Here is a 22,447-nt window from a genome sequence, read left to right on the forward strand (position 1 = left end):
GAGACAGCTGGTTGGACATGATACCTAGTAAGGAGAGGACCAAATTCTCCTATGCATGCCTCCCTTCTCACTCCTCCAGCTAAGATCAACTTTAGTGTCTTGCCAGCAACTTATCACGAAAGACCATGACTTTCTGGACTCAGAAGATCCATTTCTTCAGCTATACCACCTCCACTGCCTTTTTTTCTACCATCCAGGTTCTTAATTTCTGGTACCTTGGCTTTGGAATAAAGTTTAAACACAGTATCCATGGAACCATGCACATTACTCCTCTCTCTGAGGGAAGAAAGCATCTGTACAATAATGTGTCGCCTTATTTTTAGAACAAGTCTGTGAGGTTGATGGATCAGGGATGATTCTGGCACAGAGAGAGGAAGCCACTTACCCAAAGTGTTTCAAGATCCTCATCCTAGGGCTTTACTTCTAAACACACATTGTCTGGCTCAGCCAATAAATAAAAACCACTCATCATCTCCTAAGATTGAGAATTTACATGTTGAGGGGTCCTAACATAGTATAAGTTGTCAAACAAGAAAAGCTTTCAAAAGACCAACTAGTCTACCTTTTGCCTCTCAGGCAGGACCAATGGTCTAGAAATTGAGTGTTGGTTGGGAAAGCATTGAATCTGGAGTCAAAAGACCAAGGATGTAAGTCCTAGGTCTGCCATTTACTAAGATGATCTTGGGCAAGTCACCTAGCCTCTGTAGGACTTAACCTCCTGAAGAATGAGGACAATAATATCTGCATTTTCTGCCTTACATACCTATTGTGATAATTAAATGAGATAATGTATGTGAAAGCTATAAAACACTAGACAGATGTTAATTTTAACACCTTAATCAGATTTGCATCTTTGGAGACCCTTTATGTAAGATGTAAACAGTAATCCTGTGTTCTTAAGAAAATTTTACACTCATAGAGATCAGGAGCTCAGCTCTGGAGTCAGGCTACCTGGGTAATCTTGGGCATGTTACTGTATTTCTCCCTGAAGTCTCAATGAAGAGGAAATAATACCCATTTCACAAGTGCGGTCTTCAGCATTAAATAAGATAAGGTATGCATGGTACTTAACATGTACCTATCGTGGAGAAAGGAATTCAATGAATATTTGTTGCTATCATTACTGATTTTATTAATGAAGATGTGAGGCAGGGTGGTTCAATATGATGTGTTAGAGATCTGAGCTAGGAATCAAAAGGACTCACTTCTTTGGACTTCTGTTTCACTACTTGTGCCATGGTAAGAATTTATGTTTTTCCTTTTCCAGATTGTCATGAGGATTTCTTAAAAGTATATGAAGAATTTGAACTACTTGAAATTGAGGAATAATATAAATGCAAGGTATCTTTTTTCAACTGAGTTAATTAAGCTTATAAAGACTGAGTTTTTAATCAGTTCATCAAGTTTTGTTTATTCTTCTCTGTCTTTGATTAGGTTGTCCTCTTCATGGAAAAGTAGTACAGCATTTCTTCAATCAATTAAAAAAAAATTCAAATGTCAGATCTTGAAGTAAATCCTTCAAAACTGCAAGAGTACACTCTTTGCAAAGAAAACCTTTCTTCAGTATGTTCCATTGCCTCAATTCATTAAGTGTATGTAGGCTAATTTTAATATTCAACCCACTCTTGAATTTCCACTTTGGGTATTATCTACTTTCAATATTTAATCCCAGAATGACCTCTCCTTGCCTCACAGCAGGCTCCCAGATTACCTCTTTTTCTCTGATTAGTTAGTATGGCTTCAGGGAATATCTTCTTTTTAACATTAAACTGGGCAAAAACAGAAATAGAAAGAAAAATCTGTAGCAAGATCAAAAATAGAATTCACAGCTAAATATAAATCTGGAGGGAATTATTCAATTATTTGAATGGTCCCTAATCACAGACAATCCAGGGTTGATTGACTTTTGCTTTTTCCATATGTAGAACAAAATGGTTAACAAATACCAAGAGTAATATTTTTTTTCTTTTGAAGCATAATACTTTTTAATAGTATCTTAAATGTTATTTTCTTTCCCAAATCCCTTTATATACATTACATCATGTGCTTTTCACAACAGCATGCATTCTCTTTGGGGACCTTCCAGTCTCATTTTGACTTGTAAGTCAGCCAGCATTGATCTGGGAAGACAAGGATTTGTTAACGGAGTCGCGGTGCAAACTTGGGCAAGTTTTTCAGTCGCTTTGTTCCTTTCACTCTGCTGAGCTAGACTTGGAGTGGACGACTCTGAAGGGAAATTCCCTGCTTCTTTTCAAAGTCCCAATTTAATTTACAGGCTAGCAATTGTTTTTTTAAGGTTGGATCAACACCAAGTAGGGACTTGGAAACGTGGAGAAAGACAGATGTGAGTGTCACATGAGGCAAGGTCGCCATTAAATGCACAAATATAATGCAAATCACATGCAAATGATATGCAAACCTTGCATTAATTTGTAGGATCTTAGTTTGGAGCTTGTAAGTAGCACTGAGATCCTATAAGGATTTAAAACTAATGTTTTTTAGGTTAAATTAAATGTAATACTTTTTGAAGGTATATCGCTTTCTCTGTGATTCAGGGACTCAACTGTTCAAAGTTTGACACTGCTGCCTACTCCCGTCCCCCAAAATTATTTCACTAGTGTTTGATTCCAACCTACACCCAGCGCCGCCCCCACTCCCCAGCGCTGCCTGACGTCACGTGACATTATATTTGCATACTACCTGGGACTGGGTGTGACGCTCCCGTATTCTGCGTCTTCTCATTGGTGGCGCTGGAGAACCAGCCCTCTTCTGTACAGGCCAATCAGCAGCTCCTGGGATGTTGGAAAACCGAAGGGGGCGGTGTGAGGGTGGGGTCTTGGCTTGGATCGCTAGGCACATCGACCAATCATCCTCGGGAAAGGGAAGGTTAAGCTGTGGATTGGCTGTGGTGGAAGGTCTGGGTTTCCGCAGTCCAATGACAGCTCTAGGATGAGGAGGCCGGTCCCCGCCCTGTAGAGCAGATAAGCAGCGGCAGCGGGGGTTGGGGGGCTGTGTGGGGCTCGCAGTGGGGCTGAGGCAGGCAGTCGGGCGAGCCATGGCGGGAGCCGCAGCGGGCGGCAGAGGCGGAGGTGCCTGGGGGCCGGGACGCGGAGGGGCCGGGGGGCTCCGGCGGGGCTGCTCTCCCCCAGCCGCCGCCGGCTCCCCCCGGGCTGGGCTGCAGCCGCTCAGGGCCACGATCCCCTTCCAGCTGCAGCAGCCGCACCAGCGCCGGGACTGGGGTGGCCGTGCAGGTGAGCCGGGCCTGGAGCGGGTGCCGTGGGAGGAGCCATTGGGGGAGGGGGGGGCGCGTGACCGCGGGAGGGGGACGGGGAGAAGTGTGAGGGGAAAGTGGATGGGGGCGAGGGAAGAGAAAGGGGGCGTTCAGAGTCTATGAGGGCAGAGGGAGCAAGAGCGAGGAGCTGTGAAACGTGGGGAGCCTCGCTGGGACGGAGTGTGCGGGGAGTCGGGTCCCGGAGGTGAGGGGAGGGACCTGGCAGATGGAGGCTGGCTTTGGGGGCGTAACCGAAAAGTGGGCAGAGGTGTCGTGTGGGGTGAGTGGAAGATGCAGGGGGTGGGAGCGAGGCGTGAGGAGGAGTGGCGCGTGATGGGGGCGCCCCGTGCGGATGGCTGGCGCTGGGAGCAGGAGTCGGTGGGCGCTGGACGCCTGCACGGGGAGGGGGAGGGGCATGGAGTAGAGCCCCGTGCAGCCATGTGTTACTTCTCCAGCTTGAGTTTGGCCCCAGCATCCCTCTCTACTGCGCTGGAGTTCCATTTTCCACCACTTCACGTGCGCTTCCCTTTATGCCACCTCCTGGAGCTGATTTCATCTCAGCCCGTTGGACTAAGTTAGTTTAACGGCTTTTACCGTGGTGCAAATGCCACGCTCCCTACCTCCTAATCCCTGTGTCCCAGAAGTTGTATGTTCCCAGATTCTTGACCTGTTTAATATGGCTGTCTCATTCCAACCATCGTTTGTGTAAGAGCGCGCGCGCGTGTGTGTGTGTGTGTGTGTGTGTGTGTGTGTGTATGTGCGTGTGTGTGTGTAGCGGGGGGAGACGTGGGCAGTTTTGCCCCCTGCCTTTCTTTCTACACCCTCCACCCGTCTACCCACCAAGGCTGTTTTGTCCTGGGCATTGCAGCCAACGTGGCAGTGGGGTAAGGGCTACAGTCAAGTGCACGGTGGCAAGTACCCCACTTTCTGAACAGCGCTGAAATGAGTTCTTAATAACAGCTTGATGTGGTGGCTGTGGGGAAACTAGGGAGAAGCGAACTTAACCTTGCTTTGATACTCAAATCTGTGACGGATCCCACAAATTCAAGTACTTAGAAAGGGGAAAAGGAACCTACTTGCATGAGGAGGTTGGCAATAAGTTGAAAGTGAGGCTTGCATTTGATTCACACCAGATGTGAAAAGATCAGTGCACACTTCCAAAGCCAGAGCCTCTACCAAATGTACAAAAGTCATGATTCCTGCCATCTTAACAGTTAATGACATTCTCTAAACCAGAGTCTCTTGAGCTTCTGATGGTTACTAAGCCTAGTTACTGCACATCTTGCTTCTGCAGGCTATTACAGAAGTAGTAGCTACTACAGGGCTACTCCTTGCTAGGTAGGAATGGTTTTAAGAGGATCTCTGAGGTAGAAAGCCCTGAAGTCTTTCTGGACTTTTCACTATGTATGTTAGCATCACATCTTGGGATGCAGAAACTTGGTCAAATCTGGTAGCAAGATGGTGACCAAGTAGTAAATATGTTTAGAATCCGGTGGTGCAGAGTAAGGCAATGCCCAGACTAACTCATGCCTATCATGAGTTATAAAGCAAACCACAAGACTACAAACCTGTTGGTTTTGTTTGGGCTTCCTTGAAACCCCGGGAAGTTGGTAGAACAAGAACCAGAACCTTAGTCACTTTTAGTGGAAAACAACAGAAAGCCTCCCTGTATAGTAGCTGGAAACTGATTAGCAGTCATATTTTAAGATCAGTTATTTTGTGTCTATTATAGAACTAATATTAAAAGGACAATTGCTGGTGGATGCTGTGGAAGGGGGAAGAATGTAGGTTTGGATGTCTGGGTTCCTTACATGGCCTGCTCCTTTTATAGAGCCAGAGGCCCTGGGATACTGGTAGAAATATAGGAAGCTAGAGCTCTGCATAACTTGTCAGGTGATTTAAGGCAAGTTGGGTGGACTCTTGCTTATAGATTGGGCTGATCAATAATTTATCCACCTATTAATATCCTAGAAGCGTTAATAAGGCATTCGCCTAGTTGGTAGTGGGGGGGATTATCTGTAGATTTTCAGTATGGCAGGAGAGGGGAAAAAATAGGAGAAGAGAGTAGCCAGAGCATGTGGCCTTCTTTGTGGCCAGGCATTAGGGGAATGTACCTGGCCTCTGTTTTGGAGGCACATCAGGGCTTTTACATGTTAACTTCAGCCCACATACGTGTTCACATTATTTCCATTCCTTGGCCTTGGAAAGCACCAGAGGTGGTTTTCTCTAGGACAGTAGAGTATATGGGATAAAAGGAAACCCCTTATAGTCATAAACCTTTAAGAGATTGGCACTGGGAGGTGGAATGCCTGGGTTTCAAATCCGGGTTCTGCCATTAACTAGTTGTGTGGCTTTGAGGAAGTTCTTTCTGTGTCTTAGTTTCCTCATCTGTGGATAATGATATCTATATCATAAGAATTAAATGAGTTAATAGAAAGTGCTTAAAACGTGCCTGGCACATGAGAAGTGCTATAAAAGTGTTTGCTGCTGCTTATATTATTATTCTCTCTGCTCGCCAAGGTGAGCGCACTGTTGGCCAGAGCCCATTGCCTTTTCAGGCTTCAAAGAGCAAACCCAGATTGATCTGAAACCAGTACTGCAGGTTTCAGAATTTCAGGGCCTCCTCTTGCATTTTTATTCCTTCATCTTTTAAAATGAGCTTTCTAAACAGAGCTCTGAAACCCAGCTGTTTAAAAAGGCATGTGAGCTGTGACTGGGCTTCAGGAACAATTAAGTGTCGTCACTGTTTCTCTTGCCCATCTCAAAGTGATGTAACGCTCAGGGCTGTGCAGTTATCTCCCCACCACACATCCTGCTGTGTTCTTGACAAGATATATTAGACCTTGTGAAAAGGGTTCTGGTGTAAAGAGCAGGATTTGCCTTCTGCAACCATTCATCCATAAGGTATGTCTTCGTAAAATGAGGAATGGCCTCATTTTTATGAACCTGGGCTAGGAGTGAGGAAGGCTGAAGAGAGTGGAGAGAAAAATGAAAGACAACTCTAAAAAAGCTAAGAGCCATTATTGGGTAATAGAAACCTAAGATAAATTTCTTACTGCAATTCTCCCTTAAATTAAATTCTCTTTTGTGTCTTATGTCAGTTAGAGGCTGCTAACTTTTATGCTCTTCCAGGACCATGATGAAGGACAAAATAGGACTAGGAGGTGAATTGTTCTGGGTTCCAGTCTTACCTATCTTGTTTAGCATGTCTGTCTATATGTCCCTAGAATGAAGATAATATTTAATCTAGCTTTGCAAATTATTTCTCCAGTGGACCAGCCCCACTGGGACCAGCTGGGTGCCAGGGAAGCTAAATGCTGCCTTGGAACCTCCTCTGACCACCAGAATCTTCTTTAACCAGGATTGGCAGTTGTGGTCTACAGGCCATATCGGCCCTGGGCCTATTTTTGTAAATAAAGTTTTATTGGAACCAGCCACACTGCTTCATTTAAATATTGTCTAGGGCTGCTTTTTTTTGCTGTTGGTGGTGCAGTGAAGAGTTGTGATAAAGACTGTAGGGCCCACAAAGCCTAAAATATTTACTATATGTCACTTTACAGAAAAGTTTGCCAACTCTTGTCTCAAACAGTGTACCTGTTTTTCCTATATAAAGATCAGTTTCAAATGAGGTTTCAAATATAAACCTCAGAAAATTCTAAGGGGGTAAAGAAAACAAACAAGCCTGTAGTCCCACTAATATTTTAAGGCAAAAGAAAAGAGGGTCACCTGCTTCCAGTCAGTTCTCAATCTTTGCAGAATATCGTCATGTGTGAATCCAGCCTCTCCACCCCCACCATTGTCAGGTGATGTGTTCAGTAGACATAAGCTAATTTGAATTTACATAAAAGCTTAACTGTTAGTCAAATTTGCCCCCTCTCCTCTCTTAACCCATTTCCCCCAACCTGACAACCCACAACTGCGGTGAACACATTTCAAAATCAGATAGAAATTACTTTAGACTTATCTTCTGTTTTGAATTTTTCTCATTACCTTTTATTTTTCTGAACAGATTATGGAGAGCTGGCAGTAGTCATGGTTGCCCTAAAATATTGGCTTCCCCACGGGGACATAAGAAGGGTAATTTATATCAAATGTCGATTAGGTTCCCCAGGATGGCTGTTTTGTGAATACAAGGCCGCAGTGCTTATATTATTAAATCGTTAAATTCCTTTCTTTGCAATGCTTTGAAAACTTATTTCTTGGGGGATAGGTGTTTAGATAGGTCTGGAACCATAAAAAGGAGGCTGCATATTAGAGACCCTAAGAGAAAGCCCTCAGCAAACTGGTCCATGTGGCTACTGGTGCCAGAAACAGCCTGGAGATTAGAAGAGAGTTCCAACCTTTCTATGCCAAGGCATCATCTTGCTATAATGAGGCCTGGGGGTACAGTTAAAACCCTTTAAGAGCTACAACTGCCCTTCTAAAACCTGTGATTGAGGCAGCTTCTGTTTGGGAAGCATTAAAACACCAGACACTTCCTAGCCCAACACTGCTAACTGTTGCTTTTGACAGCTTTGCCAGCACCAGGCACATATGTGGTCAGCAAAATGCACTGCTGAAGCATCTGACTCTTAAATGTTATCACCAGTGATGACATCCTTGAATTTGGGGGCTAGCTGCTTAACTGCTTTATCTCTTTGGTGCCCAAAGGAGTGTGAGTCCATGTGTTCTTCAGTATTTTGGATAGCAAAGGATTATATAGTACGAGACGGTCTTACTTATATAACATAAAGCTAAGAGATCTTAAACCATTTGAGGTCAGTGTCAGAGGGGTGAGAACAACAGTGGGCTGTGATGGCAAGAGGACATTGTTCTCTCACATTCTAGACATAGATAGATCTTTAGAAAGTTGGAAGCAGTAATGCAAAACTTTCATAGTGATGGTGCTAATTTGGGTGTTACCACAGTGGTTGGTGGGCTTTAATAGCCAAGAGAACACTATGCCTATATTTTCTGCTGAATTCAGTTTATTTTGAATGGTGTGATGGGCATCAGGGCCACACTATTCCTTGATCTTAGAAGAACTGTTAGAGCATCTTCCTCCAGATTCTTAGATGACTCACATAGAGCCTTCCTGCTAAAGGATTCAGACTTTCGGGTTTGGCATGTTCTGAGGGGCAGGTCTGGTTATGGAGTTCTTACTAACACTATCACGTTTGACTCTAGCTCAAGTGTTCTGACTAGACCTGCCTGGGCTTACCCTTACTCCACAGACAGTTTGGAGCCCTTTTATTTTATTTATTTATCTATTTATTTATTTTATTATTATTATTTTTTTTTGAGACAGTCTCGCTCTGTCACCCAGGATGGAGTGCAATGGCACAATCTTGGCTCACTGCAACCTCTGCCTCCCAGGTTCAAGCAGTTCTCCTGCCTCAGCCTCCCAAGTAGCTGGGACTACAGGTGCCCACTACCATACCCGGCTAATTTTTATATTTTTAGTAGAGACGAGGTTTCACCATATTGGCCAGGCCGGTCTCAAACTCCTGACCTTGTGATCCACCCGCCTCAGCCTCCCAAAGTACTGGGATTACAGATGTGAGCCACTGCACCCGGCCTATTTATTTATTTTTTGGAGACGGACTCTCACTCTGTTACCCAGGCTGGAGTGCAATGGTACGATCTCGGCTCACTGCAACCTCCACCTTCAGATTCAAGCGCTTCTCCTGCCTCAGCTTCCCAAGTAGCTGGGATTACAGGCGTGCACCACCATGCCCAGCTAATTTTTTTGTATTTTTATTAGAGACAGGGGTTTCACCATGTTGGCCAGGCTGGTCTCCAACATCTGACCTCAGGTGATCCGCCCACCTTGGCCTCCCAAAGTGCTGGGATTACAGGCGTGAGCCACCACACCTGGCCCTGGAGCCCTTTTAAAGCAGTGGAAAGGAAAACTTTGGGTGTCACTCCCAGTTCAGAGCAAAGGTAGATGCTCACCAGAGAGTTAGTGAGAGTGGACAGTCTCTTCTTGGGTTAGTAAGCTCTGCCATCCTTTGAGATGCATGTTACCCTTCTTTGTCACAGAAGTGGAAACAGGGAAGAGTAGAAGCAAAGAAAGAATGGGTGGGAAATCTGGTCAGTTTCCCCCCTTCGTCTAGGTTCAATCTTCACAGAGGGCTCCATTATTTGATTTGCAGGATATGAATTAACCAAACATTAGCCAAATCTACTCACATTATTAGGTCAAAAACAAATCCTGATCTCAGAAAGGGAAGAGTTGTGGATGATATTTGAAATTTCTAAGTTATCTGTGCCCCAGTTTTCTCCAGTCGTGTGGAGCTCATGAAGGGGCCGTTGTTGTTGGCAACAGCTGGATGGTGGGAGGTTCTCATAACAGCTGGCTGCTAGTGTTCCGGCTCAGTTTGTGGTCCCCACCAAACCTCCTGGTTTGGAAAACTCTGCCTGGCACTGTGCTTTCCCCTCAGGGTCACTACAAAGCTGAATGCCGAGCCTTGCAGTCATTTAAATGCTTCCCCTCAGGCCCACATATGCCTCGATCGACCCTTACTGTGTGGGAGCACTGCAGCTAATCAAGGGTGGCTTTAATGAACTTAAAAGAATGCTATCGAAGTATGTCATAATAGAAAAACTTCAAGTCCAGGCCCTGGGGGACCTGGAACTGAAGTCCAGGCCATGTAGAGACATTTACCCTGCCCTGCTCAGACATACAGGTTTGTGGATTTGCTCAGGAGCCCCCGAGAGTTGCTGGGGGGGTGGGGGACAGATGGAGTGCCTTTAGCTCAGCTCTGCCTACACATTAGCAGTTTGAGCTCCCAGCTCCCCAATAAAAGGGGTGGAGGCTGGGGGAGGCCTGGGAGGACTCAGAGGGTTTTGATTGCTCTGAAGCAGCTGGCCTGTGATCAAGGGTTGAGGAGTTTTCTCTCAGAGACTGCCTGAATGTGGCTTCTTAGAGGATGGATGGTATTTGACAGAACAAAGCTGTAAGCTGTAGGTTTGGGGTGCCTCCTCTCTCTCTCTCTCTTTTTTTTTTTTTTTTTTTGAGGCAGAGTCTCATTCTGCAGCTCAAGCTGGAGTGCAGTGGCGCGATCTCAGCTCACTGAAACCTCCACCTCTCTGGGTTCAAGCAATTCTCCTGCCTCAGCCTCCCAAATAGCTGGGACTACAGACGTGTGCCACCATGCCCAGATAATTGCTGTATTTTTGGTAGAGATGGGGTTTTACCATGTTGGCCAGGCTGGTCTCGAACTCCTGACCTCAAGTGATCCCCCTGCCTTGGCCTCCCAAAGTGCTGGGATTACAGGTGTGAACCACCACGCCTGGCCTTTGTCTCTTTTTTTTTTGAGAGACAGGGTCTTGCTCCGTCACCCAGGTTGGAATCCAGTAATACCATCATAGCTCACCATAGCCTCCTGGGCTCAAGCCATCCACGGGGTGCCTCCTTTCTGACTCTGAACTCTCTATCTTGTAAATGAAGGATGACTTTTCCAGGGAAGCCATGTTTGTTAGGGGGCATCCTAGTTCACCCCCAGCTCTGCCACTTGAGTCTTTTATTATCTGATCCTAAATGAAGACATGCAGGAGAGCACCAAGGTATTACCTCCTCAAAGGTCAAAGGAAGGATTAATGTGCAACTCTAAAAGCAGATTGCTAACACATCCATAAGTGAATAAAATATAAATTCAAGCTGGAGGAGGCAAAGAATGAAGAAATACTCAGTGTTTGGTGAGGTTAATCAGAGAAAACTACTGGGATGTTTTGAATAGGCTTTAAAAAAAAGTGTCAATATATTATTCTCCCTAAGTTTAAATTTTTACTCTCTCCTTTCCTTTCCCTTTCAAAAGTGACATTGTTTCGCCTTGTCTAGTCAGCTATATTCCTTATTTTTCTCAAACCTCTTGAGTCCCTTCTGCCGTATACTGGAAATTGTGTGCCTGCCTTTTTAAGAGTAGGCACCTCACGTTTCAAGTTCAAGTGCAATGGAACTCACCCTGCAGCTTGAACAGATTTGAGTGTTTTTGCAGAGGGAGGGCCAGGGCAGATGGGGAGTGTCATGCTCAATAAATACTTTTTGGATTGAGTTGCTGGGAAGGCAGCAGAGTGGGGAGAGTAAGCCACACCTCCCCCAGGCTCACTCAGAATGGTCTTTCCCACTTCTGGTCCCCACATACTGTTCCCCCTCTATAATACCTCTCTTCAGCTACTTACAAGGCAAAACCCCCCGAAGTGTTAGTATTCTCTCTTTCTTTAAATCACTGGTCTCCTATTCATCCTGGTCATTGGGCTTGAAGCCCAGTTGGTGGCAAAGACGTGGCATTTCCATAGATGTCATTGCTAGGCCTGTAGGTTCTTTTCCCAACACACTTACAGCTAGAGGGTGAGCTTGGGCAGTTACCAGGTCGATCCATGGAAACAGCCAGTGTGTAAGATTTTGTTATGATTTTGTTAAAAAGCCAGACTGCCTGGCTTTAGGCTTTGAAGTGGATATGGTGAGAGGCCAAGGAGACCAAGATGAATGCTAACTGTCTTTTCACTCCAGGTAGATTTTTGCCAACTTCCTAGTAGTGTTCTGTGTAGCAAGAAGATGGAGGAAAACAAAATCTGGATCAGTGGCTTTTCTAGGCCAAGGAGGAGAATTATCTGTTGGCCCTAGGATGGCTTCAGATGTGTGATCAGGCTGAAAGCGCCCCTCTCCCAAGCCAGCCACCATCCTGTGATAGCAGGCACTGCTATTTCTCCTCCCACCAACCACCAGATAGGGAAGTGCAAGAAAGAGATGCTTGTTACCACTTCGCAGGCCCTGGACACTTACACTGTTGTCCACAGAGTCTCTGTTCCCTGCCTTTTTTTTTTTTTTTTTTTTTTTTTTTTTTGAGACGGAGTTTCACTTTTGTTGCCCAGGCTGGAGTGCAATGGTGCGATCTTGGCTCACCACAACCTTCACCTCCCAGGTTCAAGCGATTCTCCTGCCTCAGCCTCCCGAGTAGCTGGGATTACAGGCATGCACCACCATGCCCAGCTATTTTTGTATTTTTAGTAGAGACGGGGTTTCTCCATGTTGGTCAGGCTGGTCTCGAACTCCCGACCTCAGGTGATCCACCCGCCTTGGCCTCCCAAAGGGCTGGGATTACAGGTGTGAGCCACTGTGCCTGGCTGAAAATGGCTTTTTTAACCTGCCCAGCTGGGTGTAAGTTTGAACAGAGTGAAAATGTGATTGGGAGCATAGTCAGCTTATCTTACCCCCTCTTCCCTCCCTTCCTTCTCCTCTCTACCCCACACTCCTTTCCCTTTAAGAGTTTGCTGGGCTTGGCCGGGCATGGTGGCTCACGCCTGTAATCCCAGCACTTTGGGAGGCCGAGGCGCGCGGATCACAAGGTCAGGAGATGGAGACTGTCCTGGCTAACACAGTGAAACCCCATCTCTACTAAAAATACAAAAAATTAGCCGGGCGTGGTGGCAGGCTCCTGTAGTCCCAGCTACTCAGGAGGCTGAGGCAGGAGAATGGCATGAACCCAGGAGACGGAGCTTGCAGTGCACCGAGATGGCGCCACTGCACTCCAGCCTGGGTGACAGAGCGAGACTCTATCTCAAAAAAAAAGAAAAAAAAAAAAAAAAGGGTTTGCTGTGCTCTGTGCATGTCTGGTCGCCCACGTGGCTTTGGGAAAACCACTCCTGATAACATGTGCACTCCCTGCCCCACAGCTGCAGGCTGGTGGAAAACTTGCCACACAGCCCCTGTTTGGGGATTGTCTTCTTAACTCCTGTCCATCAGATATGACGTAAACCAGGGGTGGGGTTGGGGGTGGGAGTGGATAGCATTTGGCATGATAGAGGGGATGCAGCCAGAGGGCTTTCACAATATGACATAGTCTGGATTTAGAAACTGGGGAGAGAAGGGCTATGTGAACCACATCCATGGGGGGTGTGCACATCTTAATGCTGAGAGCAGCACCTGGACTCTTTCTTACTGGAATCTGGAGTAGTTCTGTGTTCACAGAGGAAGACAAAAACAGTTGCTTCTATAGAAAGAAAGAGTCTCTGAATCTCAACTCTAAGGGGTCCAAAAATTCACCTGTATTTTTCAGGGAAATGGAGAATATAGATAGCATTAGGTTTTTTGTTTGTTTGTTTGTTTTTGAGACAGAGTCTCACTCTGTTACCCAGGCTGGAGTGCAGGGGCGTAGTCTCTGCTGACTGCAACCGCCACCTCCCAGGTTCAAGTGATTCTCCTGCCTCAGCCTCCCGAGTAGCTAATTTTTATATTTGTAATAGAAACAGGGTTTCACCATGTTGGCTAGGCTGGTCTCGAACTCCTGACCTCAGGTGATCCAACCACCTCAGCCTCCCAAAGTGCTGGGATTACAGGCATGAGCCACTGTGCCCGGCCTTCATTAGTTTTGACAATATGTTCTATTTGTTTAGCTCTGTGCTGCCTCTGATGGGAACTCTCAAATGTTTTTCATGCATCTTCTCAACAGTCCTGCAGGTGCAGGTGGCATTTGATTGTTTTGGCAGATAAGGAAACTGAGGCCCAGAAAGGAAGTACTTGTCCAAGACCAAATGACTAATAAGCCCCTTTTGCTTAATTAGGCAAAGGGCATTTCCCACATATGCAGAAAAAGTCCGTTGTGAATTTTGTCTCAGGCTGGCATCCACTGCCACCTGCCCAGCACACCTCCAGTATTTGTTTCTCCTCTGTTTATATACCTGTATTCCAGGAGCAAAGGTTCATTTGTTAAGCTAAGTAAAAGAGAATTGGGGCCGGGTGTGATGGCTCACACCTGTAATCCCAGCACTTTGGGAGGCCGAGGCGGGCAGATCACTTGAGGTCAGGAGTTTGAGACTAGCCTGGCCAACATGGTGAAACCCCATCTCTACTAAAAGTACAAAAATTAGCAGGGCGTGATGACACCTGCCTCTAGTCCCAGCTACTCGGAAGGCTAAGGTAGGGGAATCGCTTGAGTCCAGAGGCGAAGGTTGCAGTGAGCCAAGACTGTGCCACTGCCCTCCAGCCTGGGTGACATAGTGAGACTCTGTCTCAAAAAAAAAAAAAAGAATTGGAAACTGGGCTGCAAAGAAGTCCATTTCTTTCTTTAGCACCCCAAGGTGACTATCTACACCATAAATACTCACTTGGTGTGGGTAGTTGGAAGATGATGGTTACTATTAATACATTATTATATGTGCGATATGGTGGCGGCTTTTGAGTGTTTCCAGCTGGTTTGAGATATGCCATTTCCATGTAGAATGAGTAGCTAACCAGGGACAGATAGGACATAGGAGGCAGACCAGGTTTTTCTGCCTCTGTAGGGTGGTCATGGTTACTGAGCTTGGGGCAAGGCCGTGTTAGGGAGACATGCGAAGATGGATCTTACAGGAAAAGGTTTCTTATGTGTGATGATGTGAAACCCAGAAAAGCACCTGGGAATACATGTGGGTGATGCGTTCCTATGGCAGGGGCAGGGGTAGATGCAAGTGGCATTGTGCCATGGTAATAGCTTAGTCCTCTCTGTAGGGGACCCCTGGTGTAACCATCCCCCTACTTCTAGTGGGAAAGAAGCCTGGGGGGCGCAGGGTCTGTCTGAGCTTGTCTCCCTCTCCTAGCTTTAGGTTAACTGAAAGTGGAGTCATTGTAATGTATGATAGTGCTCTTCTGAGACAGGCATGTGCCCAGTAAGGGAAATAGCAAGGCCTTGAACTCTGGGAGAAAGCTCCATCTAGGGACTACGTATCACGGAGAATTGACTTCTTAGAGGTTATCTAACCTTCCCAAGTAGATTACAAGCCACTCTTACCTCCAAAGCATACTCTGTATAGAATTTTTTTTTTTTAATAGAGATGGGATCTCACTATGTTGCTCAGGCTGGTCTCAAACTCCTGGGCTCAAGTGATCCTCCTGCCTCAGCCTCCCAAAGTGCTCGGATTGCAGACGTGAGCCGTTGCATCTGGCCTAGAAGTCTTTTTTTTTTTTTTTTGAGATGGAGTCTCACTCTGTCGCCCAGACTGGAGTGCAGTAGTGGTGCAATCTCGGCTCACTGCAACCTCCATCTCCCGGGTTCAAGCAATTCTCCTGCCTCAGCCTCCTGAGTAGCTGGGATTATAGACACCCGCCACCATGCCTGGCTAATTCTTTTGTATTTTTAGTAGAGACAGAGTTTCACCATTATTGGCCAGGCTGGTCTCAAACTCCTGACCTTGTGATCTGCCCACCTCAACCTCTCCAAGTGCTGGGATTACAGACGTGAGCCACTGCGCCTGGCCCAGAAGTCGTTAATATTCTAATAACCATATGCTATGTGAAACCTTTCTTGTTTATTTATTTTTGAGGCCGAGTCTCGCTCTGTTGCCAGGCTGGAGTACAGTGGTGCGATCTTATCTCACTGCAACCTCCGCCTCCCTGGTTCAAGTGATTCTCCTGCCTCAACCTCCCGAGTAGCTGGGACCACAGGCGCATGCCACCATGCCCAGCTAATTTTTGTATTTCTTAGTAGAAATGGGGTTTCACCATGTTGGCCAGGATGGTCTCGATCTCTTGACCTCGTGATCCACCTGCCTGGGCCTCCCAGAGTGTTGGGATTACAGGCGTGAGCCAGCATGCCCGGCTTTTTTTTTTTTTTTTTTTTTTTTGGAGACAGACATTGCTCTTGTTACCCAGGCTGAGTGCAATGGTGTGGTCTCAGCTCACTGCAACCTCTGCCTCCTGGGTTCAAGCGATTCTTCTGCCTCAGCCTCCCAAGTAGCTGGGATTACAGGCAGACACCACCACACCAGGCTAATTTTTGTGTTTTTAGTAGAGACAGGGTTTCGTCATGTTGGGCAGGCTGGTTTTAAACTCCTGACCTCAGGTGATCCGCCTGCCTTGGCCTCCCAAAGTGCTGGGATTATAGGCATGTGCCATCGCACCCAGCTGAAACCTTTCTTTCCTAGTTATTTCCCAACTTCACAAGGTAAAATCCCATTACAACAAATATTACAAAAATGCTTCTGTATGATAAAGCTGTTTCCATGGTTCATATAAATGCTTTGTTGTTTTTTGTGGGGTTTGTTGTTTTTAAAAAAAGTAGTAACTAATAATCTTATATACCAAGCACTTTTTCTAGTACCTGTTCGTGTAATAGCTCATCTTTTTTTGAGATAGAGTTTCGCTCTTGTTGCCCAGACTGGAGTGCAGAGGCACAATCTTGGCTCACTGCAACCTCTGCCTCCTGGGTTCAAGCGATTCTCCTGCCTCAGCCTCCCGAGTAGCTAAAATTACAGGCGCATGCCACCACGCCGGGCTAATTTTTGTATTTTTAGTAGAGATGGGGTTTCACCATGTTGGCCAGGCTGGTCTCGAACTCCTGACCTCAGGTGATCTGCCTGCCTCGGCCTCCCAAAGTGCTGGGATTACAGGCGTGAGCCACCACACCCGCCAGTAATAGCTCATCTCTAAAGCAGGAACACCTGAGTGCTTGCTGTTGGCATTGTAGACAAAGAAAAAGGAACAGAGCTGTGGAACCATCACCAAATAGCATGCTTCCTTCGCTTCCTCTTCATCTTCATCTTGATCCTCCCCTCCTCCAGTAGTTCCCTGTTCTTTTCAAATAGAACACCACACAAGGAAACCCAACGAAGGAACGTGTGTGTGTGTGTGTCTGCATGTGAGTGTGTCTTGCATGTGGACATGTGGGTGTGTTTGAGCATGTGTAAGAAAAAGTGCATGTGAAGAAAGCAAACGGTAAAGCAAATGGGGCAGCTGTTAATAGGCGAATCTGTGTAAAGATTATATGGGTGTTCTATGTACTGTTCTTATTCTTGCATCTATAAATTTGAAGTTATTTCCAAATAAGATACTTAACACATGGATTTATGGGAGACTAATTTGACTGCACTAGGAGTTCTCTGGAATGGAAATTTTCTTCTACATCCTGATAACATATCTTACTCGCCCCATTTAACAGATGGAACAACCGACACCCAGAGGAGTTAAGTGATCAGTCTGAGTTCACATAGCACATTGGGGTGGAGGCAGGATGTGGGCCCAGGTATTGACCGTTATAGTAGGCCACCTCTTAGAAGACCATAGCTGGTCCTTACTACTCTAGCTGGACCAGGCTGGCGTCAGATTCTGAGAGCTGATTGGGTGCCCACTGCTGTGTGTCCCAGCCCAGTCCATGCCTCACATTTACCCAGCAGTGGAGTCAGCAGGGTTGCAGCTATATGCTGAAGCACACTGAGCATATTCAGGATGGCCAGGAACCTTCTAGAGAAACTGCTTCCTTAGGCTAAGAAACACTCTCACTGTGTTCTGCCCTCAACTCTCTCCATTTCTTTTTTTTTTTTTTTTTTGCGACAGAGTCTTGCTCTGTCACCAGGCTGGAGTGCAGTGGCGCGATCTCGGCTCACTGCAACTTCCGCCTCCAGGTTCAGGCGATTCCCCTGCCTCAGCCTCTCTAGTAGCTGGGACTACAGGCGCGTGCCACCATGCCCGGCTAATTTTTTGTGTATTTTAGTAGAGATGGGGTTTCACCATGTTGGCCAGGATGGTCTTGATCTCCTGACCTTGTGATCCGCCCACCTTGGCCTCCCAAAGTGCTGGGATTACAGGCGTGAGCCACCGTGCCCGGCCTTCATTTCTTAAAATACATGAAAATGGAAGGCCCTGCTGCGCCAGAGCCATGGGGGACTATTACCTCATATATATATAGTCGAGATCTGAGGGAAAAAGGAGTGGGTTTGGTTTACAAAGTGATGCCAGGTATAGGCCTAGGCCAGACAGCTTTCCTCTGCTATGTACCAGTCGATTGGTTGTACCCACCGCCTTGTGAGTGAGCAGGTTGCCTGGTTCAGTGCAGCACATTGTATCAAGTAGGTCAGGAGTTACAACTTCATGCACAAAGAGATGGCTCGTTTTCAGTCAGTGAAAACCTTTCATTAACCACAGGGCCCAAGGAGGGGTGGATCTGGTAATCATTGCTAAGCAGACAGAGCTAGAGGTTCAGACACTGCCGCTTGTGTGCCGGCCCCTTTCCTCTCACACCAAACCACATGTTTTGTATCTGTTTGTACTCCTTGAAGGCCCTTGAATTATTCTTGTCATTTTTGCTTACTGATATTTTCCCCCAGCTGCCAGAGTTGGGGGTAAGTGAATGAATGTGTCTCACTCGAATTCTTAACATAGAGAAAACATTTTCCTGAAAATTTTTAGTTTTAGAGTGCATCCTTTATCTGAAATGCCTACCTGTAGGTACCTTAGACTTAATTAATCCTGACCATGGTTAAGTTGTCATCAAAAGATTTTTTTTTCAGGGGCCCAGCTAGTTGTATGAAATAGATCCATGAGCACTTACTATATTGTTACCCCAGCTTATATACTTAGAATCTGTTTGTCCTTAGGCAGCGATGAAGTTATACACACTGTCCCCACCGTTCTCTGATTTCTCAGGCTCTTTCCTCCTCTAACGTAAGTGCCCGGTAGTTGACAACCAGAATCAGGGCAAGATGCAGGAGGATGAGAAGAGGCTGCCCTCAAATTCCTGTTGGGTTGTCTGAAGCTTAGAGATGTGTGTTGGAGCTGCTGTGCAAATGGCAATGCTGTCTGCTCAGAGAGGACCATGATAACTGAGCCTGGACCTTCTAGTTCTTGGAGGTTTGGTTAGGACTTCTTGGTAATTAATGTACCAGTGTTTCCCTGGATCAATTTTTTTTTGCTTCCTGAGGATAAGCCTTTTTACTTGAGTTATAAAAGAAGGTGACATTACTGTTAAGCAACCCTGATTTCAGAACAGATCCAGAGCCCATCATATACAGGGGAAAAGGGTATAACTTAACCTTCCAGTGGTGTTGCCACCCACTCCTCTGCCTCTGGAAGCACAGGAGAGGCAACCTCATAAGCATCCTTCTGATACGAAGCCATCAGCATATATTGAGGGTAGGAGGAATCTTTCCAATATGATATCTTCAACACTTTTTCTGGAAGGGCCATCTAATCTTGCTTTTCAGACTAGGTTTACCCTGGAGGCACTACATAACCTTTGAGCTTCCCTTAGGAAATCTGAACAACCAGCAAGACCAGGGCTTCAAAGCAGGGTCTGCCCTGGAATGTTGCCCAGTGCACTCTGGGGTTCTTTCACAGCTAGAACTCAGCATGGGAATTTGCCACTGATTTGAGGTTTGTTCCAAAATATCAGGGCCCAGGCAGGGAACTACTAGATGGGATGTTGTCATCTCTTAGGTATCTCCTCTTTTTGAAGCTGGGGGCATGAAGTAGATAGAGCTTGACTAAGGAGCTGGAGATGATCAGAGAAGACTTTCTGCAAGTGGGTGGAGATGGTTCACACAGATTTTCAAGGATGCGGGGGGGTTGAGAAGAATAACTCTACTAGGATCTTTGATCCTGAAGGCAGAACAAATTCTATTACTGTGACCTTCCTAGCCCTGAGGAACTTGAATAATTATTCCTTATAAGTGACCCCCAACTTCCTCCCCATAGCCCAAAGCAAAATGAATCAGTCAGGGTTAGGAGCAGAGGGTCCTGACAGAGTCCAACCTAGTGAGCCGTAGCGAGAGAGCAAACCTGCCCTCTGAGTGTTCATGTCTACTTGATGGTTACTCCCAGCTTGCCCAGTCGTGACCAGATTTCTGCTTGTGGCTAGCCACAGGTAAACTGAGTGCTATTTATATTCTCCTGCTTGGTGGAGGAGGTGGAAGAGATCATCTGGGAGCCCATAACACAGCTGTTTGATCAGCCTAGGTAAAGCAAATCTCCCTTTGACTTTGTGCTTTTTTTTTTTTTCTACTTATCTTGCCCCAGGTAATAGCATAGGTTCTGAGCTTTCAATTTAGCTGATTGATCAGTAGCCATCTCTTATTTACCCTTTAATAGTTGGGGAATTCTAGAACTAGAGGAGGCCCAAATTCATCTGGGTACAGTCTCCTGTCTTCAAGGGTAAATACTGAGACAGCTGGGGACATGTAATGATCTCTTCCTGGGGCTGTTCAGAGGCAGATTCTAGCCACCCTCATTCAACCTTTTATCTATCTAGCTAGACTCCCTCTATTCTAACTAAAGACTTTTTACTATCCTTCATGTTTGCACCCGCAAGGAAGACTACCGATAAATTCTAATTCACTTTCCTTCCCCCCTGGGATCAAGCTACCCTCTGTTTAGCCATTTTTACCTCTGTCTCTGGGATCTCACTGGTTTCTGCATTCTTTTTGAAGAGCAATCATGACAAATGGATGCCGAGGGGCCACTTGGCTGTGTATATCTGAGGTTATATCCCACTCCAGCCATGTTTCTGGACTTAATAGGAAGCTCTTAATTCTGCGTATAGTCTTGGTCTTGCTCCTGGGATGACATGACACTTCTTAATTTAGTTTAGTGTCTCTTTCACTTAGTATCTTGATTCTACTTTGCATTAACTTACATCTTGTGACTTTTAGTTCCTTGCCTCAGCCTTATCCATGCTTTTATTTCTTGCCTACCTTCAGTCCCCCAAATTAGAGGTCTAGTGACCCAGTTGAATTTGGCTATAACCTGCCAATGTTGAAATACTAAAGGGTTTAGGTCCTTGCTGAGGAGTGAATTGAATTTGTCTTCCTAAATGAAGCCAGTATTTTTTTTTTTCTTACAACTTTATTTTGGAAAGTTTCAAAGCTACAGAAAAGTTAGAAGCACAATGTCTACCTATTTATCTTTCACCTAGACTCATTGATAACTTTTGCCACAATGGTCTCATCTCTCTTTTCTCCTTCTGTTTATGTATATGTGTGTCTAGACATACCCACATATGCACATATGTACATCCATATGCACTTTTTTGGGTGCACAATTTGACAGTAAGTTGCAAATATCATGACATTTGTCACTTCATAACAGTGGCATCTCCTGAGAATAAAAACATCCTTCTCCATAATCATAATACCATCATTATACCTAATGAAATGACATCATCTATTAGGTTGGTGCAAAAGTAATTGTGGCTTTGCCAAAGGCAAAAATGGACTAGAGATGTCATTTAGTCCATTTTCAAATTTCCCCTTTGATGGCTCTTTTGTTTTTGATCAGAACCCAGCCAAAGTCCCCTTTTGGTTATGTCTGTTTTAAAAGTCTCTCAATCTGGAACTACTTCCCACTCCTGTTTCTTTGTTTTGCTCTATTTGTTTTTTGTGACTAACATTTTGAAAAGTGGGCATCAATTGTCTCTGGTTGTCCCACACTGGATTTTTCTGTTTCCTCATGGTGGTATCTAACTTGCTCCTCTATCCCCTGTATTTCCTGTAAATGGGAAGTCAGATCTGGGGCCTGATTAGATTCAGGTTAAACATTTCTGACAAGAACATCTCATGGATAAAGAACATCTCATGGATAAAGCTATGTACTTCATAAAATGTCACTTTAGGGGATACATAATGCCAGAATGTCCACTGCTAGTCAGGATCACTTGAGGTGGCATGGTAGCCCCTAGGCTATAAAAGTACATTATTCTCTTTGTAAGTGGTTTCTGGGGTAATATTTTGGGATTATATAAATCTTCTGTTCCCTATGACCTTTGGCCCAGTGGTGTTGGCATCTATTGACAACTCTTCCTGATAGAGATATTACTCTGGGAGTTGCATAAAGCCAGTTCTGAATTAACACTAATAGATGTGAGTGTTGACATGAGCAGTTCAAAAGAAGAATAACCAAAAAATTGTCTTTTGGCTTTTGAAATCACCGGGGGGAAGGCAACAAAATGGGGCCATCAAATTCTGTCAACGTTTGTAGGTTTTTAACTTGAGTATCAGTTGCTAAAACATATACCATCAGCCCTCTGTATCTGTGGGTTCTGCATCTGTGGGTTCTACCAACTGAGTATCAGAAATACTTGGAAAAAATTGCACAGACTTATTTTTTCTTATCTGTTTGTTTGTTTGTTTGTTTTTTGAGACAGAGTCTCGCTCTGTCTCCCAGGCTGGAGTGCAGTGATGCGATCACAGCTCACTGCAGCTTTGACTTCCTTGGCTCAAGCAATCTTCCCACCTCAGCCTCCAAAGTAGCTAGGCCTACAGGCACATGCCACCAAATTTTAAACATTTTTAAATGTTTAAAAATGGTCTCTTTATGTTGCCCACGCTGGTCTCAAACTCCTGGGCTCAAGTGATCCTCCTGCCCCAGTCTCCCAGAGTGCTGGGATGACAGGTGTTGTCCCAGCTACCCGGGAGTCTGAGGTGGGTCATGCCTGTAATCCCAGTACTTTG

The 22,447-nt window shown here is 45.5% G+C and overlaps 1 protein-coding gene across 5 annotated transcripts in view; it reads left to right on the forward strand.

Moving 5' to 3' along the window:
- The first annotated feature begins 1,267 nt into the window (after nt 1–1,267).
- FAM117A (family with sequence similarity 117 member A) overlaps nt 1,268–22,447 on the forward strand; it is a 54,773-nt gene continuing 33,593 nt past the window's right edge. Inside the window, exons 1-2 of one of the 5 annotated variants that reach the window (XM_058445144.1) lie at nt 1,328–1,341; nt 1,435–1,592. Coding sequence is in view for 3 of the 5 variants with exons in the window: in XM_058445141.1 (XP_058301124.1) it covers nt 3,056–3,251 (196 nt within the window). In the remaining 2 variants the exon portion in view is untranslated. Of the gene's footprint in view, nt 1,342–1,434; nt 1,593–2,978; nt 3,252–22,447 lie in introns of those variants that run through there. The other 4 variants (XM_058445142.1, XM_058445141.1, XM_032163294.2 and 1 more) reach the window with 4 other exon arrangements.

This window comes from Hylobates moloch, unplaced genomic scaffold (assembly GCF_009828535.3).
Source record: "Hylobates moloch isolate HMO894 unplaced genomic scaffold, HMol_V3 SCAFFOLD_10, whole genome shotgun sequence".
Lineage (NCBI taxonomy): Eukaryota > Metazoa > Chordata > Mammalia > Primates > Hylobatidae > Hylobates > Hylobates moloch.